The 22,127-nt window shown below is 40.8% G+C and overlaps 1 protein-coding gene and 1 pseudogene across 2 annotated transcripts in view; both read right to left on the bottom strand.

Moving 5' to 3' along the window:
- LOC115203814 (electrogenic sodium bicarbonate cotransporter 1) overlaps positions 1–11,499 on the bottom strand; it is a 73,885-nt gene extending 62,386 nt beyond the window's left edge. For both annotated transcript variants that reach the window (XM_029768833.1, XM_029768834.1), the window contains exon 1: positions 11,076–11,499. In XM_029768833.1, the coding sequence (XP_029624693.1) occupies positions 11,076–11,095 (20 nt within the window). In that variant the 5' untranslated portion in view covers positions 11,096–11,499. The remainder of the gene's footprint in view (positions 1–11,075) is intronic.
- A 5,255-nt stretch (positions 11,500–16,754) lies between these two features.
- On the bottom strand, positions 16,755–19,548 carry LOC115202576 (deoxycytidine kinase-like; annotated as a pseudogene).
- Positions 19,549–22,127: the final 2,579 nt, after the last annotated feature.

Raw genomic sequence — 22,127 nt, forward strand, 5'->3', positions numbered from 1 at the left:
GGAGAAAATATCCATTCTATTTTAATCAGCTATGTTCAATTGTATTCTTCATACTATAAAATGCCACGGAATTCTAAGCAAATCTTGTCTGCTAAATGAACTAGTGTAGCCCACAGCCATTTGGCATAGCCAGATCAGGACCTAACATAAGCAAAACTCAGTATTCTATTCTGTTCTTCTCAAAAATACTACATTTTCTTCATATCATGTTTCTTTAGACCTGTCTAAAGTAAATAATGGATTTATTGTGAAGGTGTAGGCTATATTACATAGATTTATGGGACTTTTTTTAAATGTAGATGTTCCAAAGGTCTGCATCAGTGGCTTGTAGGCTGTGCGTGGAAACCAGGAGATGCTAAATGTGTTTATGTTAATTAACGGTCAATTACCGTGAGACTGACAGTTATTTGCTTGACAATCACCGACTGACAAAATTTCATAACCGCCACAGTCCTATTACCACCATAAATGTACTTCTCATGTTTCCTTTCTTTTTCACCACTCATTCTCACTCTCTGTGCTTTCATCTTCAACCGACTCGCCAACAGTTTTAAACAAAACATACATTTTCCGCCATCTTCCTTCGAAGTATCAATCACACGACTTCTCAATCTACTTTCACCACTGGTTACAACAGGTTGTTGTTTGCTAGTTCTACCCCTTCCGGCGTCTTCATGGTAGTCAGCCATTTAAAGTGTTACATTGTTCTCCCACGCAGTTTATATTACAGCTAATATCCCAGGAAACAGGGGACATCCTGAGGACATTCGGCAATGTTCCCATTAGTTCCCTTAAGGGTTTCAGCACGACGTTATCCCATTGACGTTCTGAGAACGTTCTAAGAACGTTGCATGATGGTCCCAAGGGTATGTTCTCTGAGAGACCTTTGTGTAGTTCCCATCAATGGTCCCAAGAGAACGTTCTCTGGGGGATCTTTTTATCGTTACAGGTTTGTCATGGCCCCCTGAAGGTCCCCTGAACGTTCTTGGGACGTTGTGTCCTGGTCCCCTGGAGGTTTTGTCTAGTTCCCGGTTTATCCCGGGGACGTCCTAAAAACATCCTCTGGGATGTCCCCGAGACTAACCGGGAACTAAACAAAGCCTCCAGGGGACCATGACACAACGTCCTGACCCCTTTAGGCAGCCACTTCATGACCTCCCGGAGAGGTCCTAACAACTCGTTATTGTTTGCATTACTTATGTATATTCCATCAACATATGATGTATGCGTATTCCCTATAATGTTTACCAATATGTTTGTGTGTACATTTCTTCATATTATAATGCGTATTTTTACCACTATGTTTATGAATATCCCAGCTTATTACCATTGTACTACTATGTCACACTACTGTGTTGATGAATCCTTGTACAATTCTAATTGTATTATGATTCCTATCTATCCTGCAGAAACCACATTATACTACTGTTTCCCTCGTTACTCTCGACCGCTTAGAGCAGGGGTGTCAAACTCATTCCATGGAGAGCGTAGTGTCTGCTGTTTTTTGTTTTTTCCTTTCAATTAAGACCTACACAACCAGATGAGGGGAGTTCCTTGCTAATTAGTGACCTTAATTCATCAATCAAGTACAAGGGTGGAGCGAAAACCCGCAGACCCTCGGCCCTCCGTGGAACGAGTTTGACACGTGGCTTAGAGTGTCTATCTGACAGAAGATACAGGGGCTAGGGTCGCACCCCCAGCACATAGCACACTTGGTATTCTACATACCTGCACAATGTTCTTAACCTGTAGACTTGGGTCACATCAGTAGAGAGAGTTCACTCATTTTCCATCTCTCTACCCCCCCTTCTTATTATCTCTCTTTTCATGTCTCTGTTCCCCTTCTTATTCTCTCTCTTTTCATGTCTCTGTTCCCCTTCTTGTTATCTCTCTTTTCATGTCTCTGTTCCCCTTCTTGTTATCTCTCTTTTCATGTCTCTGTTCCCCTTCTTATTATCTCTCTTTTCATGTCTCTGTTCCCCTTCTTATTATCTCTCTTTTCATGTCTCTGTTCCCCTTCTTGTTATCTCTCTTTTCATGTCTCTGTTCCCCTTCTTATTCTCTCTCTTTTCATGTCTCTGTTCCCCTTCTTATTCTCTCTCTTTTCATGTCTCTGTTCCCCTTCTTGTTATCTCTCTTTTCATGTCTCTGTTCCCCTTCTTGTTATCTCTCTTTTCATGTCTCTGTTCCCCTTCTTGTTATCTCTCTTTTCATGTCTCTGTTCCCCTTCTTATTCTCTCTCTTTTCATGTCTCTGTTCCCCTTCTTATTCTCTCTCTTTTCATGTCTCTGTTCCCCTTCTTATTCTCTCTCTTTTCATGTCTCTGTTCCCCTTCTTGTTATCTCTCTTTTCATGTCTCTGTTCCCCTTCTTATTCTCTCTCTTTTCATGTCTCTGTTCCCCTTCTTATTCTCTCTCTTTTCATGTCTCTGTTCCCCTTCTTGTTATCTCTCTTTTCATGTCTCTGTTCCCCTTCTTATTCTCTCTCTTTTCATGTCTCTGTTCCCCTTCTTATTCTCTCTCTTTTCATGTCTCTGTTCCCCTTCTTATTCTCTCTCTTTTCATGTCTCTGTTCCCCTTCTTATTCTCTCTCTTTTCATGTCTCTGTTCCCCTTCTTATTCTCTCTCTTTTCATGTCTCTGTTCCCCTTCTTATTCTCTCTCTTTTCATGTCTCTGTTCCCCTTCTTATTCTCTCTCTTTTCATGTCTCTGTTCCCCTTCTTGTTATCTCTCTTTTCATGTCTCTGTTCCCCTTCTTGTTATCTCTCTTTTCATGTCTCTGTTCCCCTTCTTGTTATCTCTCTTTTCATGTCTCTGTTCCCCTTCTTATTCTCTCTCTTTTCATGTCTCTGTTCCCCTTCTTATTCTCTCTCTTTTCATGTCTCTGTTCCCCTTCTTATTCTCTCTCTTTTCATGTCTCTGTTCCCCTTCTTATTCTCTCTCTTTTCATGTCTCTGTTCCCCTTCTTATTCTCTCTCTTTTCATGTCTCTGTTCCCCTTCTTGTTATCTCTCTTTTCATGTCTCTGTTCCCCTTCTTGTTATCTCTCTTTTCATGTCTCTGTTCCCCTTCTTGTTATCTCTCTTTTCATGTCTCTGTTCCCCTTCTTATTCTCTCTCTTTTCATGTCTCTGTTCCCCTTCTTATTCTCTCTCTTTTCATGTCTCTGTTCCCCTTCTTATTCTCTCTCTTTTCATGTCTCTGTTCCCCTTCTTATTCTCTCTCTTTTCATGTCTCTGTTCCCCTTCTTATTCTCTCTCTTTTCATGTCTCTGTTCCCCTTCTTATTCTCTCTCTTTTCATGTCTCTGTTCCCCTTCTTATTCTCTCTCTTTTCATGTCTCTGTTCCCCTTCTTGTTATCTCTCTTTTCATGTCTCTGTTCCCCTTCTTGTTATCTCTCTTTTCATGTCTCTGTTCCCCTTCTTGTTATCTCTCTTTTCATGTCTCTGTTCCCCTTCTTATTCTCTCTCTTTTCATGTCTCTGTTCCCCTTCTTATTCTCTCTCTTTTCATGTCTCTGTTCCCCTTCTTATTCTCTCTCTTTTCATGTCTCTGTTCCCCTTCTTGTTATCTCTCTTTTCATGTCTCTGTTCCCCTTCTTATTCTCTCTCCCCCCTTTTTATGCTAACATAAACAGACAGATTAAGGCACGGACAGAACGGTAGGATTGTCAAGCGTCTGCCGGCCCGAGAGCATTTAGCATCTCTGAACAGAGTGCCATCGTAATTTGTAAACCAAATGCAAACCGACTCTACGTGTAGAAACGGGGGGGAAATTACGGCCGTCAGTCGCCAACGGCAGGTGGTCCCCATAGCACACCGCGCTGACAGCAAGCGAACGAACGGCGAATAAATGGCCCCGTACTGTGCAGACCGACAATTGGTCTGGTAAGTTCTCCTTTTCGACAGTCAGTCAGTGGTTCCGGCCTTGTGGAAGAGTGATGAGTGAAGGCGTTGGTAAAGGCGATTAGCAGTTTGCTTCCACACGGTTTCTGGGTTCACCAGTGGGGTTGTACCATTAGAGGGTACTGGAGAGGGGGTGTTGTTCATCTGTGGTTTGATGGCAGCAGCTATACATACTGAACATACCTACAGTACCTATTGTAAGCTATACTTCTTAAATCTACCCAACATATGGGTAATTAGGCACTCCAGTTTTCAATACAGATCATCAACAGGATAAGGTCAGAACTGTGACCATCCCCCTTTCTCACTGTCCTTAGATTTAAAAAGTAATATATACATTAACTTATCAATAATATAGTCCTGTAGACAAATATTCAACAGGTGATTTTTACTGAAGATAAATGTGGTATTTCACATTTAACTTCCTTAATTCGAGCACCTTGGACAGCAAGGTAGGCTAGCAAATGTTTATTTTCTCCCTTTTCACTGCCCCAGGCTGGAATAACACTGCTACACAGTTTGAAAAAGAAATAATAAACAAAGACAGGAAGGATACAACTTGTTCCTGAGATAGATAGCACCAGCTAGCAGCTCATCTGCATTTCCCCAGCGGAGGGACAGCCTTATCACTCCATTATCTGGCCTTCAGATATGATTGGGGTCAGGCCATAAGCATAAAGTTGAAGCAAAGCTCCCAACATCAAACACACAGGGGAGAGGCGTGGCCTGGGGGCCTGGCATTAGGCCATCCTGCCATGCTCTGACAAAGCTTGGACTCAGACTCTCATGTACCCTCCTTTGGTTTTTCATTCTTAAAGGAAAGAATGGAGGAAAGGTTTAGTTACCACAGAGTTGTGTTTTGAGCAGGATCAAAGCAGCCTTGAGTTTCATTGTGTTTCTTTGTGAGGTAAAGGAGGGATTGAAATGGGGGGTGTTGTTCTATACTCCATCTCTCACAATTATCTTCTTGGTTCTTCTTCTTCTGTCTTTCCAGGACAGCCTACGTGCCTTCCTGGTGTGAACAGTTACAGAGTCATATCTGTCACACAGAGGGCAGGCCATGGCCTCAGTCAATCCCTCCAAGATACTACGTGCCTTCGAGGCGAACAGCTTCAGAGAATCATCTCATATTTGTCAGAGCCGGCCATAGCTTCAGTCAGCCAGCCAGTCAGTAAGTCAGCCAGTCAATCTCTCAAGTCCCTGAGGTCTCATTGGTGATATGACAAGGCCAGCTCTTCCGCTGAGGCTCTGAAGCTCTGTTCAAGGACAGAGAGAAATGTCTGTGCGGACAGCTGCAGGCACATAGGGAGAGTGAGCTTTGGGGTGTACAGGGTCAGAGGTCATCCCTATTCATATTAACTAAAAGGAGTAGGGAGTTCTGGTTGGTGGTTTAAGAGGGTTTCTGAGACACAGACAGCCAAACAGGCAGAGGTAATTGTAAGGCTGGCATAATTCAAGTTCTCAATATTTAGAGAGTTAAATTAGCATTACCTCTGCCTGAATGGTGTCAGCTATTTTTTTTTTAATCTACTATCCTTTTGAATTTAAGAACATGAATTTGGGTATTTAGAGTACTATATAAAGTAGAGAACATTGAACAGAACAAGGCTATGTCAATAACTCAATGTTGACAAAAACGCAGATTGAACCTTATAGTCCCAAGCTCTGTATTTGTAAGTTGCACCTGCTAATTATTTTGCCAATTTCCCTGGAAAAAGTGAAGAGTGAATGAAGTTTACAGTGGCTTACTTTCATTATTTTATAAAGCCTTAGTATTACATTGTTGTAATATAGCATATTGGAAGGACATCAGAAACGTGATATGGAAGTACTGGCTGATAGTGCCCTTTCAGTCTATGATCTTACAGACAGACGGGGACAAAACCTTTAGCCGATCCACTCACGTAGAATTTAGTGTAGCTTTTACCATAGCCCTCTCAAGTAGCATTTAGCGTAGCATTCACCAGGTTAGCCTTCAGAGGGGGTGAAGGGGTGAGGCCAGGGAGGGGGAGTGCAGCCAGGTCAAGTAACAGAGCGAGAGAAAGAGAGAGAGAGAGAGAGAGAGAGAGAGAGAGAGAGAGAGAAAGAAAGCAGGGTCATGTTGCAGGCTCAATGCTGGGGATGGATGAGGGTGGATAACGCTCCTACCACACTAGGGGCCCCATACGCCGCCCAGGACAGAAGCCAGTTAATCAGCCCTTGATGAGGTTTCTGAAATTGAGGGCCTTATGAGGAATGCACAGCACAGGACCTGAGGTAAACCCACAACAGGGGCGCAGGGTTAGACGTACACACACCAGGGGTGTGAAAAATATCTTCAGGATATCTTTTTTTCCACACTATTAGTGACACAATATTCTATACTCTATTTCTCTATACCAGCCTCATGGTATGTAGTGTTTGTGGTCTCCATGTACATAGGGCAACAGCAGTATACAAGAGGTTACCACTGGGGCATTTGGCCTAACACTATTTTTCACACCTTGGTGTTGAGCTGATTTTTGTGTCAGGTGTAAGGTCAGCAAAGCTGTGGTTTGGCTTCTCTCTTCAGGACTGGCTTCATTCCATACAACGGTTTTGCTAGTCACTCACCTCATTATTAGGAGATAGTATGTCTTCCTAAGATCCAATGTTTGAGGGGATTAGTTTGAGCAAGGCAAGAGGAGCAGAATAGCTCATCGGGATCACATAATGAGTAGCTATTTGGGCTGCATGGTGATTTATAGACCAGTGATTCTGCACAGTCCGACTCGACTGCTATGTAGCTAGTCAATCACAAACACACATTATGTCTTCTTCATTCATATAACTGCCTGAGTCTTGGTAAATTATATTAGGTTTACACATGATTAAGAAAGTTTTTACTCTACGATAGATTCAAGAGAGGTATCAAAAATGACCAGCGAATAGACAATTTACTGCAATGTAAATCTGCGAAATTCTCGTGCGCCACCTCCGGAGGTCGCGGTCGACTTGCCCGAGTCCACCCTCTCTGAGCAGTCGGATGTAAACAGAATTGTCTCTTCAAACGTAATTTTCCTACAGTAAAAAAAATCTTAATAGCAGAGCAATGTATTTGCATATTTTACACTTTATTATATTATTTGTCTGCCGTCTGTGATCACTAGCCTATATGCTGCTGCGAGTGCTCAGGTGTGGAATGCATGGAATTGCGGTTATTCAAAAAGAAAAATATGTTTAAATATAGCCCATCCAATCAATGTTGAGAGCTGTTTGGCAAATGTAGGTGTTTTAGAAACCTTAGAATCTGCTGTTTCTGACATATTTTAGGAATAAAAGTCGCTTTTTGGTATGCTCGGTTCCTTGGTTTTATACACGTGGTATGCGGTTGTGAGTCCAGTTGGACGTAATGCAAAATTCTCTAAAACTACGTTGGAGGCGGCTTATGGCAGAGAAATGAACGTTCAATTCTATGGCAACAGCTCTGGTGGACATTCCTGCAGTCAGCATGCCATTTGCACACTCCCTTAAAACTTGAGACATCTGAGGCATTGTGTTGTGTGACAAAACTTCACATTTTAGAGTGGCCAACACAAAGTGCACCTGTGTAACGATCATGCTGTTTAATCAGCTTCTTGATTTGCCACACCTGTGAGGTGGACGGATTATCTTGGCAAAGGATAAATGCTCACTAAGAGGGATGTGAACAAATTTGTGCACAAAATGAGAGAAATAAGCTTTTTTTTGCGTATGGAATATTTGTTGGATCTTTTATTTCATCTCAAAAAGCATCGCACCAGCACTTTGCATGTTGCGTTTTATATTTTTGTTCAGTGTATTTCAGACAATTTTGGTCTTTAATATATGGCAGACAAACAAGTTCCCTAACTTCTTTCCCTTTCACTTGCCTCCTCCATTTTTGCGGTAATGTTGCAATCAGTTGTTTATAACTTTGAATAGCTGCATGTATGACATAACTCCACCATTCCTATTCATAATATAAATCATGACTATATTACCTTTTTTTCATTAATATTTTTTTTTAACAATCAGTATATTTGAGTTTAAACATAATATTTGTTGTAATATGTGTTCTGTATTTTCTGGAATATAAATGATTTATTGTAAGTAGCTTTGTATGACTTGTTTAAGAAAGGCTGATAGTTTGACAGGTATTTACTTTTCTATGGTTGCAGAATCTTATCTATTTTTGCTAACTTTCTATGGAAATTTGTTGGGGTGAATTAACTTATATCTTTAGGGATATGAATACCAAATATGTCTACTTCACCATCAGCCCATTTTATTGGTAAACTACATGGTAAAGTAAAAGTTGTGTATTTTAATGATCCAATACATAATATGGTACACTAATCATAATCTGGTTTTAGTCCAGAGGGGCAAGAGAAGTAATCTAGATCTTCAATGAGACCGTGCAGGGATCCAGATTGCAGACTTAAGAGGAAACTTGAGTCATCGGCATACATTGACACTTTTATTTTTCAGCCCAGGATTTATTACCCCTTGATGTTCCGTTCCCTTCTTTGTCAATTACACACGGCACTGTTCATCAGTCTCTTCATTCAGAAGACAATTGATAATATTGTCACCCATCAGACTATTGTCAATTTAATCATTTCTTTAGGCTACATCTATTATTACATGTGTGAAATTAGTTTCAATATAAATTAGGTGTAATTTCGATGGGACGTCGTCAGATCGGTAGCTATCTGTCGGGTGAAGGAAGGGCAGGGGGGAAAATGACATGTCCTCATAAAACTGCTTATAACAAAAACTCTGTGATATCGAAATTCTAAAGTCAGTGTGTTAAATTGATTTATTTAGGAAAAGTCAAGGTCGGAAGAGGAGATGACTTTCAATTTAGCTGCGGAGCAAGAATGTTTAGTCGCCAAGCCCCGAACCCTCTCTCGGCACATGCCTTTCCGTTGTTTATGTAAAAAAAAGTTGATGTACATATTATGCAAATTAAAATCTCATTGCGAAACCTCTGCTTCAACTCTCTTCAATCTGAATAGGCTGTTTATACACCAGAGGGCAAAATCTCTCCACCAAGGACGTATTTCACCACAGAGTGTTAAAGTACAATCTTATCTTATCTACTACCAACAGACCTCTTGCTAACTATACCTCTCAGCATATAGGTGACCTCTCTCTTGGGCTAGCCCAGATTAGTGTGTCAGTGCGTGAGGATGTGGGATCAGCAGGCCAGGGCCATAGGATCAGAAATCATCCCTGGACCCAGGCTCCTTACAGCATGACTCATTAAATCCCAATCCCACCACACTGTTCCTGGTCAGGTCCTCCACCCTGAAGAAGGTCCTTAAGCCTAGCCTCTGGCTGGGGGTTTAACCTTAATACAGTGTTGGCACAGAGCTAGTTACAAGGCTAATAACAGAAATATAGTGACAGAGAGCTAGCTTCTCAGGGCTAGCAACACACTGTTGTGTCCTTTGAAGGGTATGCTTGGTCTGGGCATGTGTGGTTCTTTGTAGTCTTGTTTGATTGGCATTCAACTTTGCATTCATGCTTACCTGCTTAGTCAAGGCATAGGCCTTCATCCCTGGTTCAGGGTGAAGTACTTTCCCCACCCGTGCTTCCCTAGCTCTCGCACATGTTAAGGTGGCTGTTTTTGCAGTGTGCTTGGAAAATGATCTTTGGGAAACTTGCTATCGGCTCTAAAGGATTGTGTAAACAGTGGCTGTATCTTTCCTAGTGACTGTGCACTTTTAAGTCTTAAGTCACTTTGGAATTTTGTCTAACAATACCTGTACAGGTGTGACGCCATGTGAAAGAAAAGAACAAGGAAGTAAGAGATGTTTTCCAAATCTAACCAGCATGTGCAATGCAGTCTGTGAAGTGTCTATCACTGGTTTCCTGTATGTGTTCTCTAAAGCAGAAACAAGAGGAAACAATACACTGATAGACAGTAAATAGATGACGAACATAGACAAAGAACAAAGAATGAGGAATCAATTCTTTTTATAAAGGTTCTTAGTGGGCAACTTCAGATTAAAGGTGTGGCCAGAACTTTAAAAATGTGTTTCCTCGTTAAACTATGAAGCAATGAATGCACATTGAATGTGTGTGGAAATTATTCAGAAGGAGATCACAAATATATCCAAAGGTTCTCTCTGCTCTCTTTTTCAATGCATTTGACACCCCCGCCCCCAAGTTACTGTCCCCCCCAGTTACTGCTTCTGACATACACCAGAATAAATCTACAGAATGAATGGATTACATACTCTGTACAAATAACTGCGCAAAATAGTACAATGCCATCTGGAGGATTAGATTTGAGGAGAATGAGTGGAGTGTAACAACCTAGACAACCCAAACGGTCAAACTTTCCACGTGGTTGCATGTTCCTGAGAAGCAAGCACAATTGGTTGGATATGCTTTACAACAGAGGCCACACAGACTGAAGGAGAGTTATAAGAGGTGTTGAAGGAGAAGTGCCGCATGCTTTGTGGTGTTGTCTTATATACAGACATGTTTGTATTCATGGATTATTTTACACCGACGAGCGATAACACTTGGCTCTAGTGTTTTTTTTAGACGCGTCCAATCTAATTGATTGTGACAGGATCTCGGGAAAAAAGATTACCGTGTCCTCTCAAGCCGTCTCGAAGAAGCAACCGTAACAGGCGGCTTATCCAGACCTCATTTGCTTAGCCTATAAGATCCGTTAGCTACTGAGAATTGAGCAAATGTAGGGTGCTAAATAGTTAACACGTTGTTAATTCTCTTTACCACAAAGCTGAACATCCTTCCTCGAAAGGTGTTGTAATTTACACTTTAAGTAGTTTCCACCTGCTTTTAAAATAGATTTCTCAAAAGGTACACAATGCCATGCCAGATTCAATGCAATGATAGAAAGATTTTCCATGATGGAACACTTTTGGCGACAAAAGGTCTATGCGTAATTACGCTTAGATTCCAGAAAAATGGATATAGCGTAAGTTGAAATAGGAACTCTATCCAAGTCGTAGTATTAGGAACATCTGCTACTCAGTAGTAACGTGAAAATAAATGACCCCACTTCTGACTGGGGCAATATTTGAAGCGCAACATGCCCAGCCCCAACAGACATCAACAGCCCCACTATATAGTGGACAATTCAAGTCCCAATTTGGGATAGGCTATGGTCATTGTAAAATAATTATTTTCAGATTTAAAACTGGTTAATACTCACTTGTTTTTATCCGTGCTCATTCTGCCGGAGTTTTATGTCCAGCTTTTAGTCAGGGATGACTCCAGAGGCGCGCTGAAGCCGACTTCCCAAATTCTCTTGTTCAATAAAATCAAGAAAGTTGTTGATGAGTTTCAAACAACGAAATAACTTTGCAACACGGGTCTCACTCCATAGAGCAACTCTCCCGTTTTTGAGAAGTAGCCTATTAATCTCCAAGAGGAGTAGCCTAATATCGTCTAGAAATGCTTATAGTGAAACTATCTGGCAGTAATCAATGTTATTTCGTCGGTTCTACAAACTATATAGAAACCGAGTTTCCGATTATTCATACCGCGATATATTCTATCACAGCATTCGAGTTTTCGCGATCGTTGTGTATTTCGCTGCGCGCGTCTGAAGAAGCTCTCCGAGCGCGGAGTGTCTTTTTCAATTTTTAAAGTTCCATCCCTCTTTCAACGTCACGCCACAAGTGGGAGGTAGAGGTAAGAAAAAAAAATTCTGAGAAATAATTAATGTCAGCAGCACGGTGTAGAAAAAATTCAAGGTGAAACTGACTTGTACCTGTTTACTTTCTACACTAACAGGGGTTCTTTAAGAGTCTCACAATGCCTCGAAGAACCTGACTAGTAGGTAATATAGCGCATAACATAGTGGTCAGAATTATGACCAGCTGGCCTTATGGTTGTCAGAAAAATATGTCATATTCATGTCAGTAAAAATAAGTTAAAAAAAACGTCTTTAGTCAACCAGTTTGTGACTAGATTAAGACATCATGAAATGATGTCATACTGACGTCTTTTCAACCAGGTTTTGCCCGCTAGGTTAAGGTTCTTGCAAAATTAGGGGTTCAACAAGGGTTCTTATAAGATCATCAAAGTTCTTCAAAGAACCTTCGAGTTCTTGGCACTGAAAACTGTCCCCAAAAAGTTATTCCAAGAACCCAATAGGAGATTGGGTTCATTGAGGAACCCCTTTAGTTCCTCGATGCCCAACAGAAAAATGTGGATTTGAATTTGAGAAGACAGCAGGTGCAGGCATTTAACTGAAAAATTGAAAGCTCTCCTCAAGTAGAGGTAATGATCTAAATTCATAGTGTTTTATGATGATACCATCTATCTTTTCATATTTGTGCAAATGGCTGTTGTTTGACACTCTCCTATTTAAAATGATTTCTAAACAAGAAAATGGACAACTCAATGGCTGTCAATCAACAAAAAGGTAAGAATATGTAAGAATATGTTAAAGGATTTACCCGCATTGGGCGCAGATGACTACTGCTAACTTATTTGTGTCTGTCTGTGTCTGCAGGTATACGGACAAGGAGGCGCACAAAGGTATGTACAATTGTTATTAGTTTGTCTCATAATGTTATGCAGATCACAAGTGTCATCTCATTGTAATCAATGGTTTCTCTAAAATCTTATAGGACAACAGCCATCTTCCTCCTCCCTGACCTCTTCAATGAAGATGCCAGAGGCCCCTACATTATAAACAAGGTATGTGTATGAAAACCGTTGTCAAATGTGACATTTTTTCATTCATATTTACCACAAAAACCAAGGTATGAATACTGTTCTGTAATTTTTTGTATTTACAGACTTCTTATACCTCTGATGACTATAACAGGAAACCTATGTGATCACCATGCACTGCAAAATCATTCTGGCTATGGATAGCCTACAGAGGACATCAACATGCCAGAAGGTATATCCATTGGACTTGGGGCTTTGTTGGGAGTTTACCTCATATTTAGATTTTTGAATTCTGCTTTGCCACTAAAATCATAATAAACATTGAAAACTAAAAGATTGTGTTATTGCACCAAATGGGACCTTTAAACTGCCTGCTCTCAAAGCTCATCTATACACTGAGTGTACCAAACATTAGGAACACCTTTCTAATATTGAGTTCCAACCCCCAGTTTGCCCTCATAACAGCCTCAATTCGTTGGGGCGTGGACTCTACAAGGTGTCGAAAGCGTTCCACAGGGATGCTGGCCCATGTTGACTTCAATGCTTCCCACAGTTGTGTCAAGTTGGCTCAATGTCCTTTGGGTGGTGGACCATTCTTGATACACACGGGAAACTGTTGAATGTGAACAACCCAGTGGCGTTGCAGTTCTGGACAAACCGGTGTGCCTGGCACCTACTGCCATACCCCGTTCAAAAGCACTTAAATCTTTTGTCTTGCACATTCACCCTCTGAATGGCACACATACACAATCCATGTCTTCTCTCCTACATCTACACTGATTGAAATGGATTTAACAAGTGACATCAATAAGAGATCACAGCTTTCACCTGGTCAGTCTATGTCATGGAAAGAGCAGGTGTTCTTAATATTTTGTACAGTCTGTGTTTTTATGCACATGAAAGGTCTATTTTACAGGTAGGCTACTGGGGTAATTAGCCCCCCCTAAGAACAATGTCTAATTGCTGACACAAAAAAAGCAAAGTTTGGAAAAACATTGGTATGTGAATGAAGGTCATGCTTAGACGAATAAACTATAAAGGGAAATAATAGCTACAGTTTACAATTTTTTTGTTATTTAATGAAATGTTTTTAGAAAAGGGGTGTTTTTTTAAAGAACCGGGGTAACTGCCCCCTCCCCATGGTGTAACTGGCCACCGGGGGTGCCAAATTACCCCGGTAGAAGATTATGGCATAGGGTTTCACACAGGTGTGTTATAATCAATTTAATCCATTTTATTTAGAAATTATTTAGTAAGTAATACTTAAAAGCTATGTCAAGTTGTCTTATTGTAATTATTTAAATGAAATATGGCGAGTAAATGCTGTTGCACATGTCACCATTAATATCCCCAATATGAGGAGATTTGATGTAAAGTTCCTCTTTTTATCTCACCTGCACATTCATTGTCTTTGTTCTTTCTTTGTTGTTCCTTTTCCATGCAATCCATTATGTACAACTGCACTAAATATTATTTGAATAACGCAAGATTGTAAATCCCAGCAGCCTTTCAAATGACATTCAGGAGCAAACAGTTTTCAAAGTTGTTTTTAATTCATAAAAAAATGTATTCATTGGAATATAATATTGGAATGGAATATAACTAATAACATTAAATAACATTGGAATATAACATTTAATAACAATAACTTCACTAATTAATTCAGTGTAACATTGATGTGGCAACTCTCTTATGCTCTGCTATTGCACAATTATAATTTGTACATACATTGTAGGTCACAAATAAAGCTATCCCCAGTAAAATTGGAGCCCACCGCCTGCACTGCTCAAACCTAATCAAGTCCCCAAATGTGACTGAAAACGGGGAGAGATGCCAATTGAAAAACTCTCTCTTAAAAATGTAGCTAGCTATCTAGCTATACGGCTCCAGAGTGGAGCAGTGGTCTAAGGCACTGCATCTCAGTGCTAGAGGGGTCACTACAGACACCCTGGTTCAAATCCAAGCTGTATCACAACAGGCTGTGATTGGGAGTCCCACAGGGCAGCGCACAATTGGTCCAGCGTCGTCCGGGTTTGGCCGGTGTAGGCCGTCATTGTAAATAAGAATTTGTTCTTGACTGACTTGCCTAGTTAAATAAAGGTTAAATATATGACATAAAATGCTGTTTAAAATAGCTAAAAGGCTATAAAGTCAAATTAACTGTAATGCTATCAGTCACTAGTGGAAACATTTACAACTGCAATTAAGTTATGTTATCTATTTAATGTATTTTACCTCAGACGATCTCGTTGTAAGGTTGCTAGCTAACCCTCCTATCTGCTTATGCTAACTAGCAAGCGGGCTAGCATTTACTGTTAGTGAAGTTAGTGAAGATAGCAAGTTAGCATAAACTAGCGCTAACTGGGCAGGTCATTGTCTAAATGACAGGTTGAAAGACATTCATAACCATAAAGGGGTAACCCTCCCCCAGGTGCCAGTTACCCCCTAATAGGGGGTGGCGAGTTGCCCCCATCACACTCATTCAACATACTATTCCTTACTCAAAAATTATTGAAATGTTTCTCTCTAAACAAGTGGATTATTTATTGTACGGCTTTCCTACTTGTATATTTAAAAAACAATTATAGATCTAACTTCATTGGAATATATCTACAATATATCTAAAATTGCAACAACAAAAAAGATCAATTTACCACAAAGTCGTTTTGTTGATATCGCCAAAAGTGATGACACAGAGGACATTTTTGTTGAGTAACAGCAGTGGCAGACAGGGAAAGTGTTGGGGGGAAATAATTTGGTGACATCTTGTGGTCTTAATGTGAATTACAGGGGGGGGGCAGTTACCACAGGGGGCTAGTTAGCCCTAGTACCCTACACATTTATATTTGTGACACACACTTTTATTGTGTAGATTACCGGCAGTTTCTGTTTATTCACAGGAGCCAGCTTGATCAAGGCTTTTCACTGATGCTCTGATCAACTAATTTACAAGTACAGTAACTGGGTAATAACAGATTGGTTGGTGTGTAACCACGTTTCCATCCATAGTTTTTATGCGAGTAAAGTCATACCTTATATTTTAAAAATCGTTACAGTTGTGATGGAAACAGGAAGTTTCGGTACAATTTATAAATGCCGACAGATAATTTGTTGGTTCGACATGGTGGGATCTTTTTGTGTAGGTAAAATGTATTATGCGAGACAGCGCGGTGGAAACGTCTTTAGCTCAAATATTGATATAACCATCATATCGAAACTTGGGAGTCACGCAATGACATGGTGTATGGTCCTCCCACTACGACTCCGTAAACCATGCAGTTCATTAGGCTACAGATTAAATACATTATGAACTTCATAGGGTGGTGAAAGTGCACGATTATGAGCTTGAGGCTCCTTTCCAATAAATATACAGGGTCTTATTCTGGTGACATGATGGTCAATGCTTGACTGCCGTTTGACATAATACCATCATGTATACACTAGCCTACCTGCCAGAGTATGTGAGCAGAGCGGAGCCGCAGAGCGAGATTCCCAAACGCTGGAGCAGCCTTCTTGCCCACTCCAATTTCGCTCCAGTAGCGGTCACTTCACGAGCTCAGGGCATTTGTATTCCTTATTGGGCTCCATGTCTTGCTCCTGACCTATTTCGAGTGTTTATATGTTGTTTAATAATGTTACCTATTTGAAACGATGAGCACTTCTTAAATTCACCTTTTCATGTTTATTAAAATACTTTTCATTCAAATCATGTGGTTTGGTTTCTGCTACCCGCACTGTATCTGCGAGCTGTTGGCTATAGAGAGCATGTGCCAAGACTAGGCCCATTTGCTATCTAATCATTTAAAATGCTTTTCATTCAACAATACAGACAGTTTTCATTGGTGAATATCGGTCTTTCTAGTTGGTACATGAAAACTTAAGCAAAAAAGTACATTTTATGTGGACTTCCTCATCACGCACTGATTTTTATACTGCAACAAGTCAGTTTGGTGGAAACAACACTGGTGGGAAAAGTTGAATATTTTGCATGAAAATCTGTTGCCAATTGGATGGAAACCTAGCTACGGTTTGTGCACTGCCCAGCCAGCGCCTTGCTCAGACCATAGGGCTCAGACCGGTCATCTAGACATGTAGTTGAGTAGGCCTAGCTCCATTTTATGGGCCTATGCTGTTCACAGCACTTCAGGTAGACTTCTCAGAGACCTACTGGGAATTTTTGTTCGCTCAAGAATCACAGAAAACTTCCTTAGGTTCCTTTATACTGGTAGCCCTTTATTATTTTAGGCGTTTATAAAACAGCACAAATGATTTCTAATAAAGAAATACATATTCAGGTTTTTCCCCCTTCTCATTCATATTGATAAATAAAACAGACAGGTTATGAAGGTGAAACCAAGCTATGCAAACGTATCCTATTGTGTTTACCCATGCAGGTACCCATGCAGGTACCCATGCAGGTCGATACATTTAAAATGCTTTTAAAAATAATATAAAAAATAATTGACATCATTCATTTCAAAACAAGTTCCACATCTGTCCTCACTGCTGGCTGCCATCCAGAGCAGGCTATGATGGTCATCTGCTGGTGTTTTCAAGGTACTGAGAAACTCTTTGACCTGGAAGAAAATCACATAACAAGCTGTTAGCACATAATGAATATGGCTATTAGTGTCAGTGTAAATGGTTTGTCAGGCCAGTGCAAGTGTTTGATGTGGACCCAATGTGGAGCTAAGCTTGGACGTGCCAAAGGATGACAGCGCTGCAACTGGACAGGAAGCAATAGGTGTGTGTGTGTTTTACTATTGGCTTTATGATATCATCGGTGTTTACCTTCAACGTGAAACAGCTACATTAGCAGCTCTTCAGGCCTCATTTCCATAAGTGAAACATGCGTGCGTGTGTGTGTGTGTGTGTGTCTTTATCAACATCCCTCTACTAATAACCTCGACTGTACTCAGTGATAACAGGATGTTTTCCACTACTGCCGGTGTCCTCCAAACAGTACGTTTTCATGAATCACCTTAACAAAATAACAGCTAAATATAGTCACATCTTTCTATTTCTGAAAGACTCCGCTTCATTAAAAATAATAACCAATTTCCATTTAAAGACATTGTTTAAAACAAATGGGTTTGATACAACTTCTTACCTTTTCTACCATGTCGGCACCCTTGACCTTGTCCCCTTTAAAATCTTTGTTGATATCCAGCGTCAGAATGGGCGTGTCAATCAGATACTCATATACCATGCTGTGGGTAAGGACCAGGAGGGAATAGAAACATACGGTTAGTGACTTCAACAACGCACACGCACACACATAATGCTCATGCAATAAACATATTTTCTCAGGTCAGGCTATTTACTGGTTGTTTCCTTGTTATTTCAAGTACATTTCCATCTTTGTAAGGAAATTCACAGCTCAAAATAGACCCGAGGAGCAAGCCTGTTTCCTGTCTCATACATCTCTAAAACACGTTAGTAGTATAGAAATGTCAAAATGTAAGCTTTATATTTAATGCTCCCACACACACACGCACGTCCGTACCTCAACCTACTCCCTTCCGTAACACTCCCTTCCTCGTTCACAATCCCAGCAACACTTCCTTCCTCCCTCTCTCGCCGCATGGTTTTGTGCTGCAGCCAGCTCTCATGTTTGAAGTGGAGTTTCTCCAGGTACTCCAGAGGAATGCCCTGCTCCTCCTCTCTGCCTCTCTGATGTAGCCTCTCCATGCATCTCTACACACAAACACACAAGAAGTACCATTGGAATTGCAGTGTTACTACACAGGTATAAGTGCACATTAATGTAAACATTTTTCTTTCTTTCTTTTTTGCATAAGGGGGAAAATTTGAATATTTTGCATGAACAAATAAAAATAGGCTACATTATATAATCTACTACAATGCAACTGAAATGTTTTGCTACGATAAGTTTCTAACGAACATGTATCGAAGTTAAGTTAGTTGCTGACATCTGGTGTGGCTTGAAGGTAGATGATGCCGTCCAGCTCGATGCGTTTCCCAAACTGTTTGTGGAGCCAGCCGTGCCAGTCCTGGTAGATAGACCACTCTGTCTCGTTCAGACTCTCATTCTCATACAGGTTCGCTGCAAAGATGTATCTGGACACAGACAGAACAACAACATAGGACAGATGAGAGGGGTGTGCTTAGAGGCACTTAGGAAAGCTGTACAGATACTAACACATACTTACAGCAATTTATTTTGGGGGGGGAGAACTTTTTCCATGGTTATAGAATTCCAAACCCTATCCTTCGTATCATATTAAAGAAGACATGACTCTCCTGGTGAAATTTCTGGTTCGTCCATACCTGTCGCCATAGACGGACCTTTCAAAGGACTGCACAGGGTTCTCTGTCTCTCTGAGCTTCCTATTGGTGGCTTTCATCTGGGTTCAGACCCTGCTCATGCAGACGTATGTCTGGAAGGTATGGGCCCACCACCTGCCAAGTGTGTCCAGGATCTGAAGGAGCTGCTGGGGAATCACAAATCCTTGCTAAAGGCCTATGTGTTCATCATCGACCACAGTTTGGAGCTAGTGGTCCTCCTTAAGAAGCTGGAGAAGACATCAGAGCCATAAGCCCACAACATCGGCGACAAGATGCCGAACCTACACATGTTCTTGGAGTACGGCAGCACGGCAGAGGCAGATGACTGGCACCACCACTCAGCTGGAGGAACTTCCAGAGCAAGAGAGAGATGTGTGTGCAGAGCTCTTCAAGGCTGCCACGGAGAATGTGCCATTAAGCTGCAGGCTGTGATGGAAAGGCACCAGAGACCAGCTCTCTTTATATATTCGATCCAGCATGAGTGGAAGGGTCCAGGAAAGAGAGGAAGGACTATGTGCACATCATCCCTGCTTTGAGTGAGGTGTTTGAAGAGGAGTGGCACAACTACATGTCAATAAACAAAACTGATGCCAGACAGGTGAGAGCAGTGGACTGGTGGGCAGGAGCTGAAAGACAGGCTGCAAACTCGGGCTCACATCTGTGGATGTTGAGAAACTCTTCTCACAGTCCATGAATCTGTTAAATCAGAACAGGAGAAGCTTATCTGAGAAGAACGTTAAAATGCTTTTTATTGTCAAGTTCAACGGCAGTGCTGAAGAATGAAGTCCCTCACACGGTCTCACTCCTCCCCCTGCCCTGCTCTAGACATTGGACAGCACACCTCTCTCTCTCTCTTAGAGTGTATTGTATAATATCTTGCTCACCTGGGAGGTGTGCCTTCTGAAGAACCCTGGGTCAGTTCAACAGGTTGCAAAGTTATGGGATGTTATAGCCAGAAATGTATTGTGTTTAACAGGTATTTAGGAAATGATGTTGGTCTTGTTACATTCCTGTCTACGCCTCTCTAGGTTTCGTTTCTTTATCTGATTGACTCTTCAAAACACAAGTGATTCAAATGCAGATGTAAGTGCTCAGGGTATTATAAATCAAATTGTATTGGTCACATACTGTACACATATTTAGCAGATGTCATTCTTGGTGTAGCGAATAGCTTCATGTTACTAGCTCCAACAGTGCAGTAGTATCTAACAATTGACAACAATACACACAAATCTAAAAGTAAAAGAATGGAATTAAGAAAAATATACACTGCTGTTCAAAAGTTTGGGGTCACTTAGAATGTACTTGTTTTTGAAAGAAAATAAAAAATGTTGTCCATTAAAATAACATCAAATTAAAATAACATCAAATTGATCAGAAATGCAACATTAACTGCAATGCAGTTAATGTTGTTAATGACCATTGTAGCTGGAAACAGCTGATTTTTTATGGAATATCTACATAGGTGTCACGCATACTCCCTCTCCGGCCTCTAGATCAGGCTGCTGATTATCCCGCACACCTGTCTCCATCGTCTGACACACCTGCCCCTCATGACATTCACCTGGACTCCATCACTTCCTTGATTACCTTCCCTATATCTGTCTCTCCCCTTGGTTCTTTCCTCAGGTGTTATTGACTCTGTTTTCATGTCGGTGCGTTGTTTGTGCTTCGTGTTTATTGTTGCTTTTATTTATTGAAACACTCACTCCCTGAACTTGCTTCCCGATTCTCAGCGCACTCGTTACAATAGGTGTACAGAGGCCCATTATCAGCAACCATCACTCCTGTGTTCCAATGGCACGTTGTATTAGATAATCCAAGTTTTTCATTTTAGAAAACCCTTTTGTAATTATGTTAGCACAGCTGAAAACTGTTGTGCTTATTAAAGAAGCAATAAAACTGGCCTTCTTTAGACTAGTTGAGTATCTGGAGCATCAGCATTTGTGGGTTCGATTACAGGCTCAAAATGGCCAGCCACAAAGAACTTTCTTCTGAAACTCGTCAGTCTATTCTTGTTCTGAGAAATGAAGGCTATTCCATGCGAGAAATTGCCAAGAAACTGAACATCTCGTACAGCGCTGTGTATTACTCCCTTCACAGAACAGCGGAAACTGGTTCTAACGAGAATAGAAAGAGGAGTGGGAGGCCCCGGTGCACCAGTGAGCAAGAGGACAAGTACATTAGAGTGTCTAGTTTCAGAAACAGACGCCTCACAAGTCCTCAACTTGCAGATTCATTAAATAGTAGCCGCAAAACACCAGTCTCAAAGTCAACAGTGAAGAGGCGACTCTGGGATGTTGGCTTTCTAGGCAGAGTTCCTCTGTCCAGTGTCTGTGTTCTTTAGCCCATCTTAATCTTCTTTTTATTGGCCAGTCTGAGATATGGCTTTTTCTTTGCAATTCTGCCTAGAAGGCCAGCATCCCAGAGTCACTTCTTCACTGTGCTAACATAATTGCAAACAGGTTTTCTAATGATCAATTAGCCTTTTAAAATTATAAACTTGGATTAGCTAACACAACGTGCCGTTGGAACACAGGAGTGATGGTTGCTGATAATGGGCCTCTGTACGCCTATGTAGATATTCCATAAAAAATCTGCCGTTTCCAGCTACAGCAGTCATTTACAACATTAACAATGTCTACACTTTATTTCTGATCAATTTGATGATATTTTAATGGACAAAAGAATGAGGTTTTCTTTAAAAAACAAGGACATTTCTAAGTGACCCCAAACTTTTGAACGGTAGTGTAAATATTAGGACGAGCAATAGACCAAAATACAGTAGAATAGAATACAGTATATACATTTGAAATGAGTTGTCACACCCGGATCTGTTTCACCTGACTTTGTGCTTGTCTCCACCCCCCTCCAATTGTTGCCCATCTTCCCCATTATCCCCAGTGTACATTGCCTTGCAAAAGTATTCACCCCCTTGGCATTTTTCCTATTTTGTTGCATTACAATCTGTTATTTAAATGGGATTTTTATTTGGATTTCATGTAATGGACATACACAAAATAGTCCAAATCGGTGAAGTGAAAAAAATAAAAACATTGTTTCAAAAAAGTATAAAAAAATAAAAAACAGAAAAGTGGTGCGTGCATATGTATTCACCCCCTTTGCTATGAAGCCCCTAAATATGATCTGGTGCAACCAATTACCTTCAGAAGTCACATAATTAGTTAAATAAAGTCCACCTGTGTACAATCTAAGTGTCACATGATCTGTCACATGATCTCAGTACATATACACCTGTTCTGAAAGGCCC

Source organism: Salmo trutta, chromosome 12 (assembly GCF_901001165.1).
Source record: "Salmo trutta chromosome 12, fSalTru1.1, whole genome shotgun sequence".
Classification (NCBI taxonomy): Eukaryota; Metazoa; Chordata; class Actinopteri; order Salmoniformes; family Salmonidae; genus Salmo; species Salmo trutta.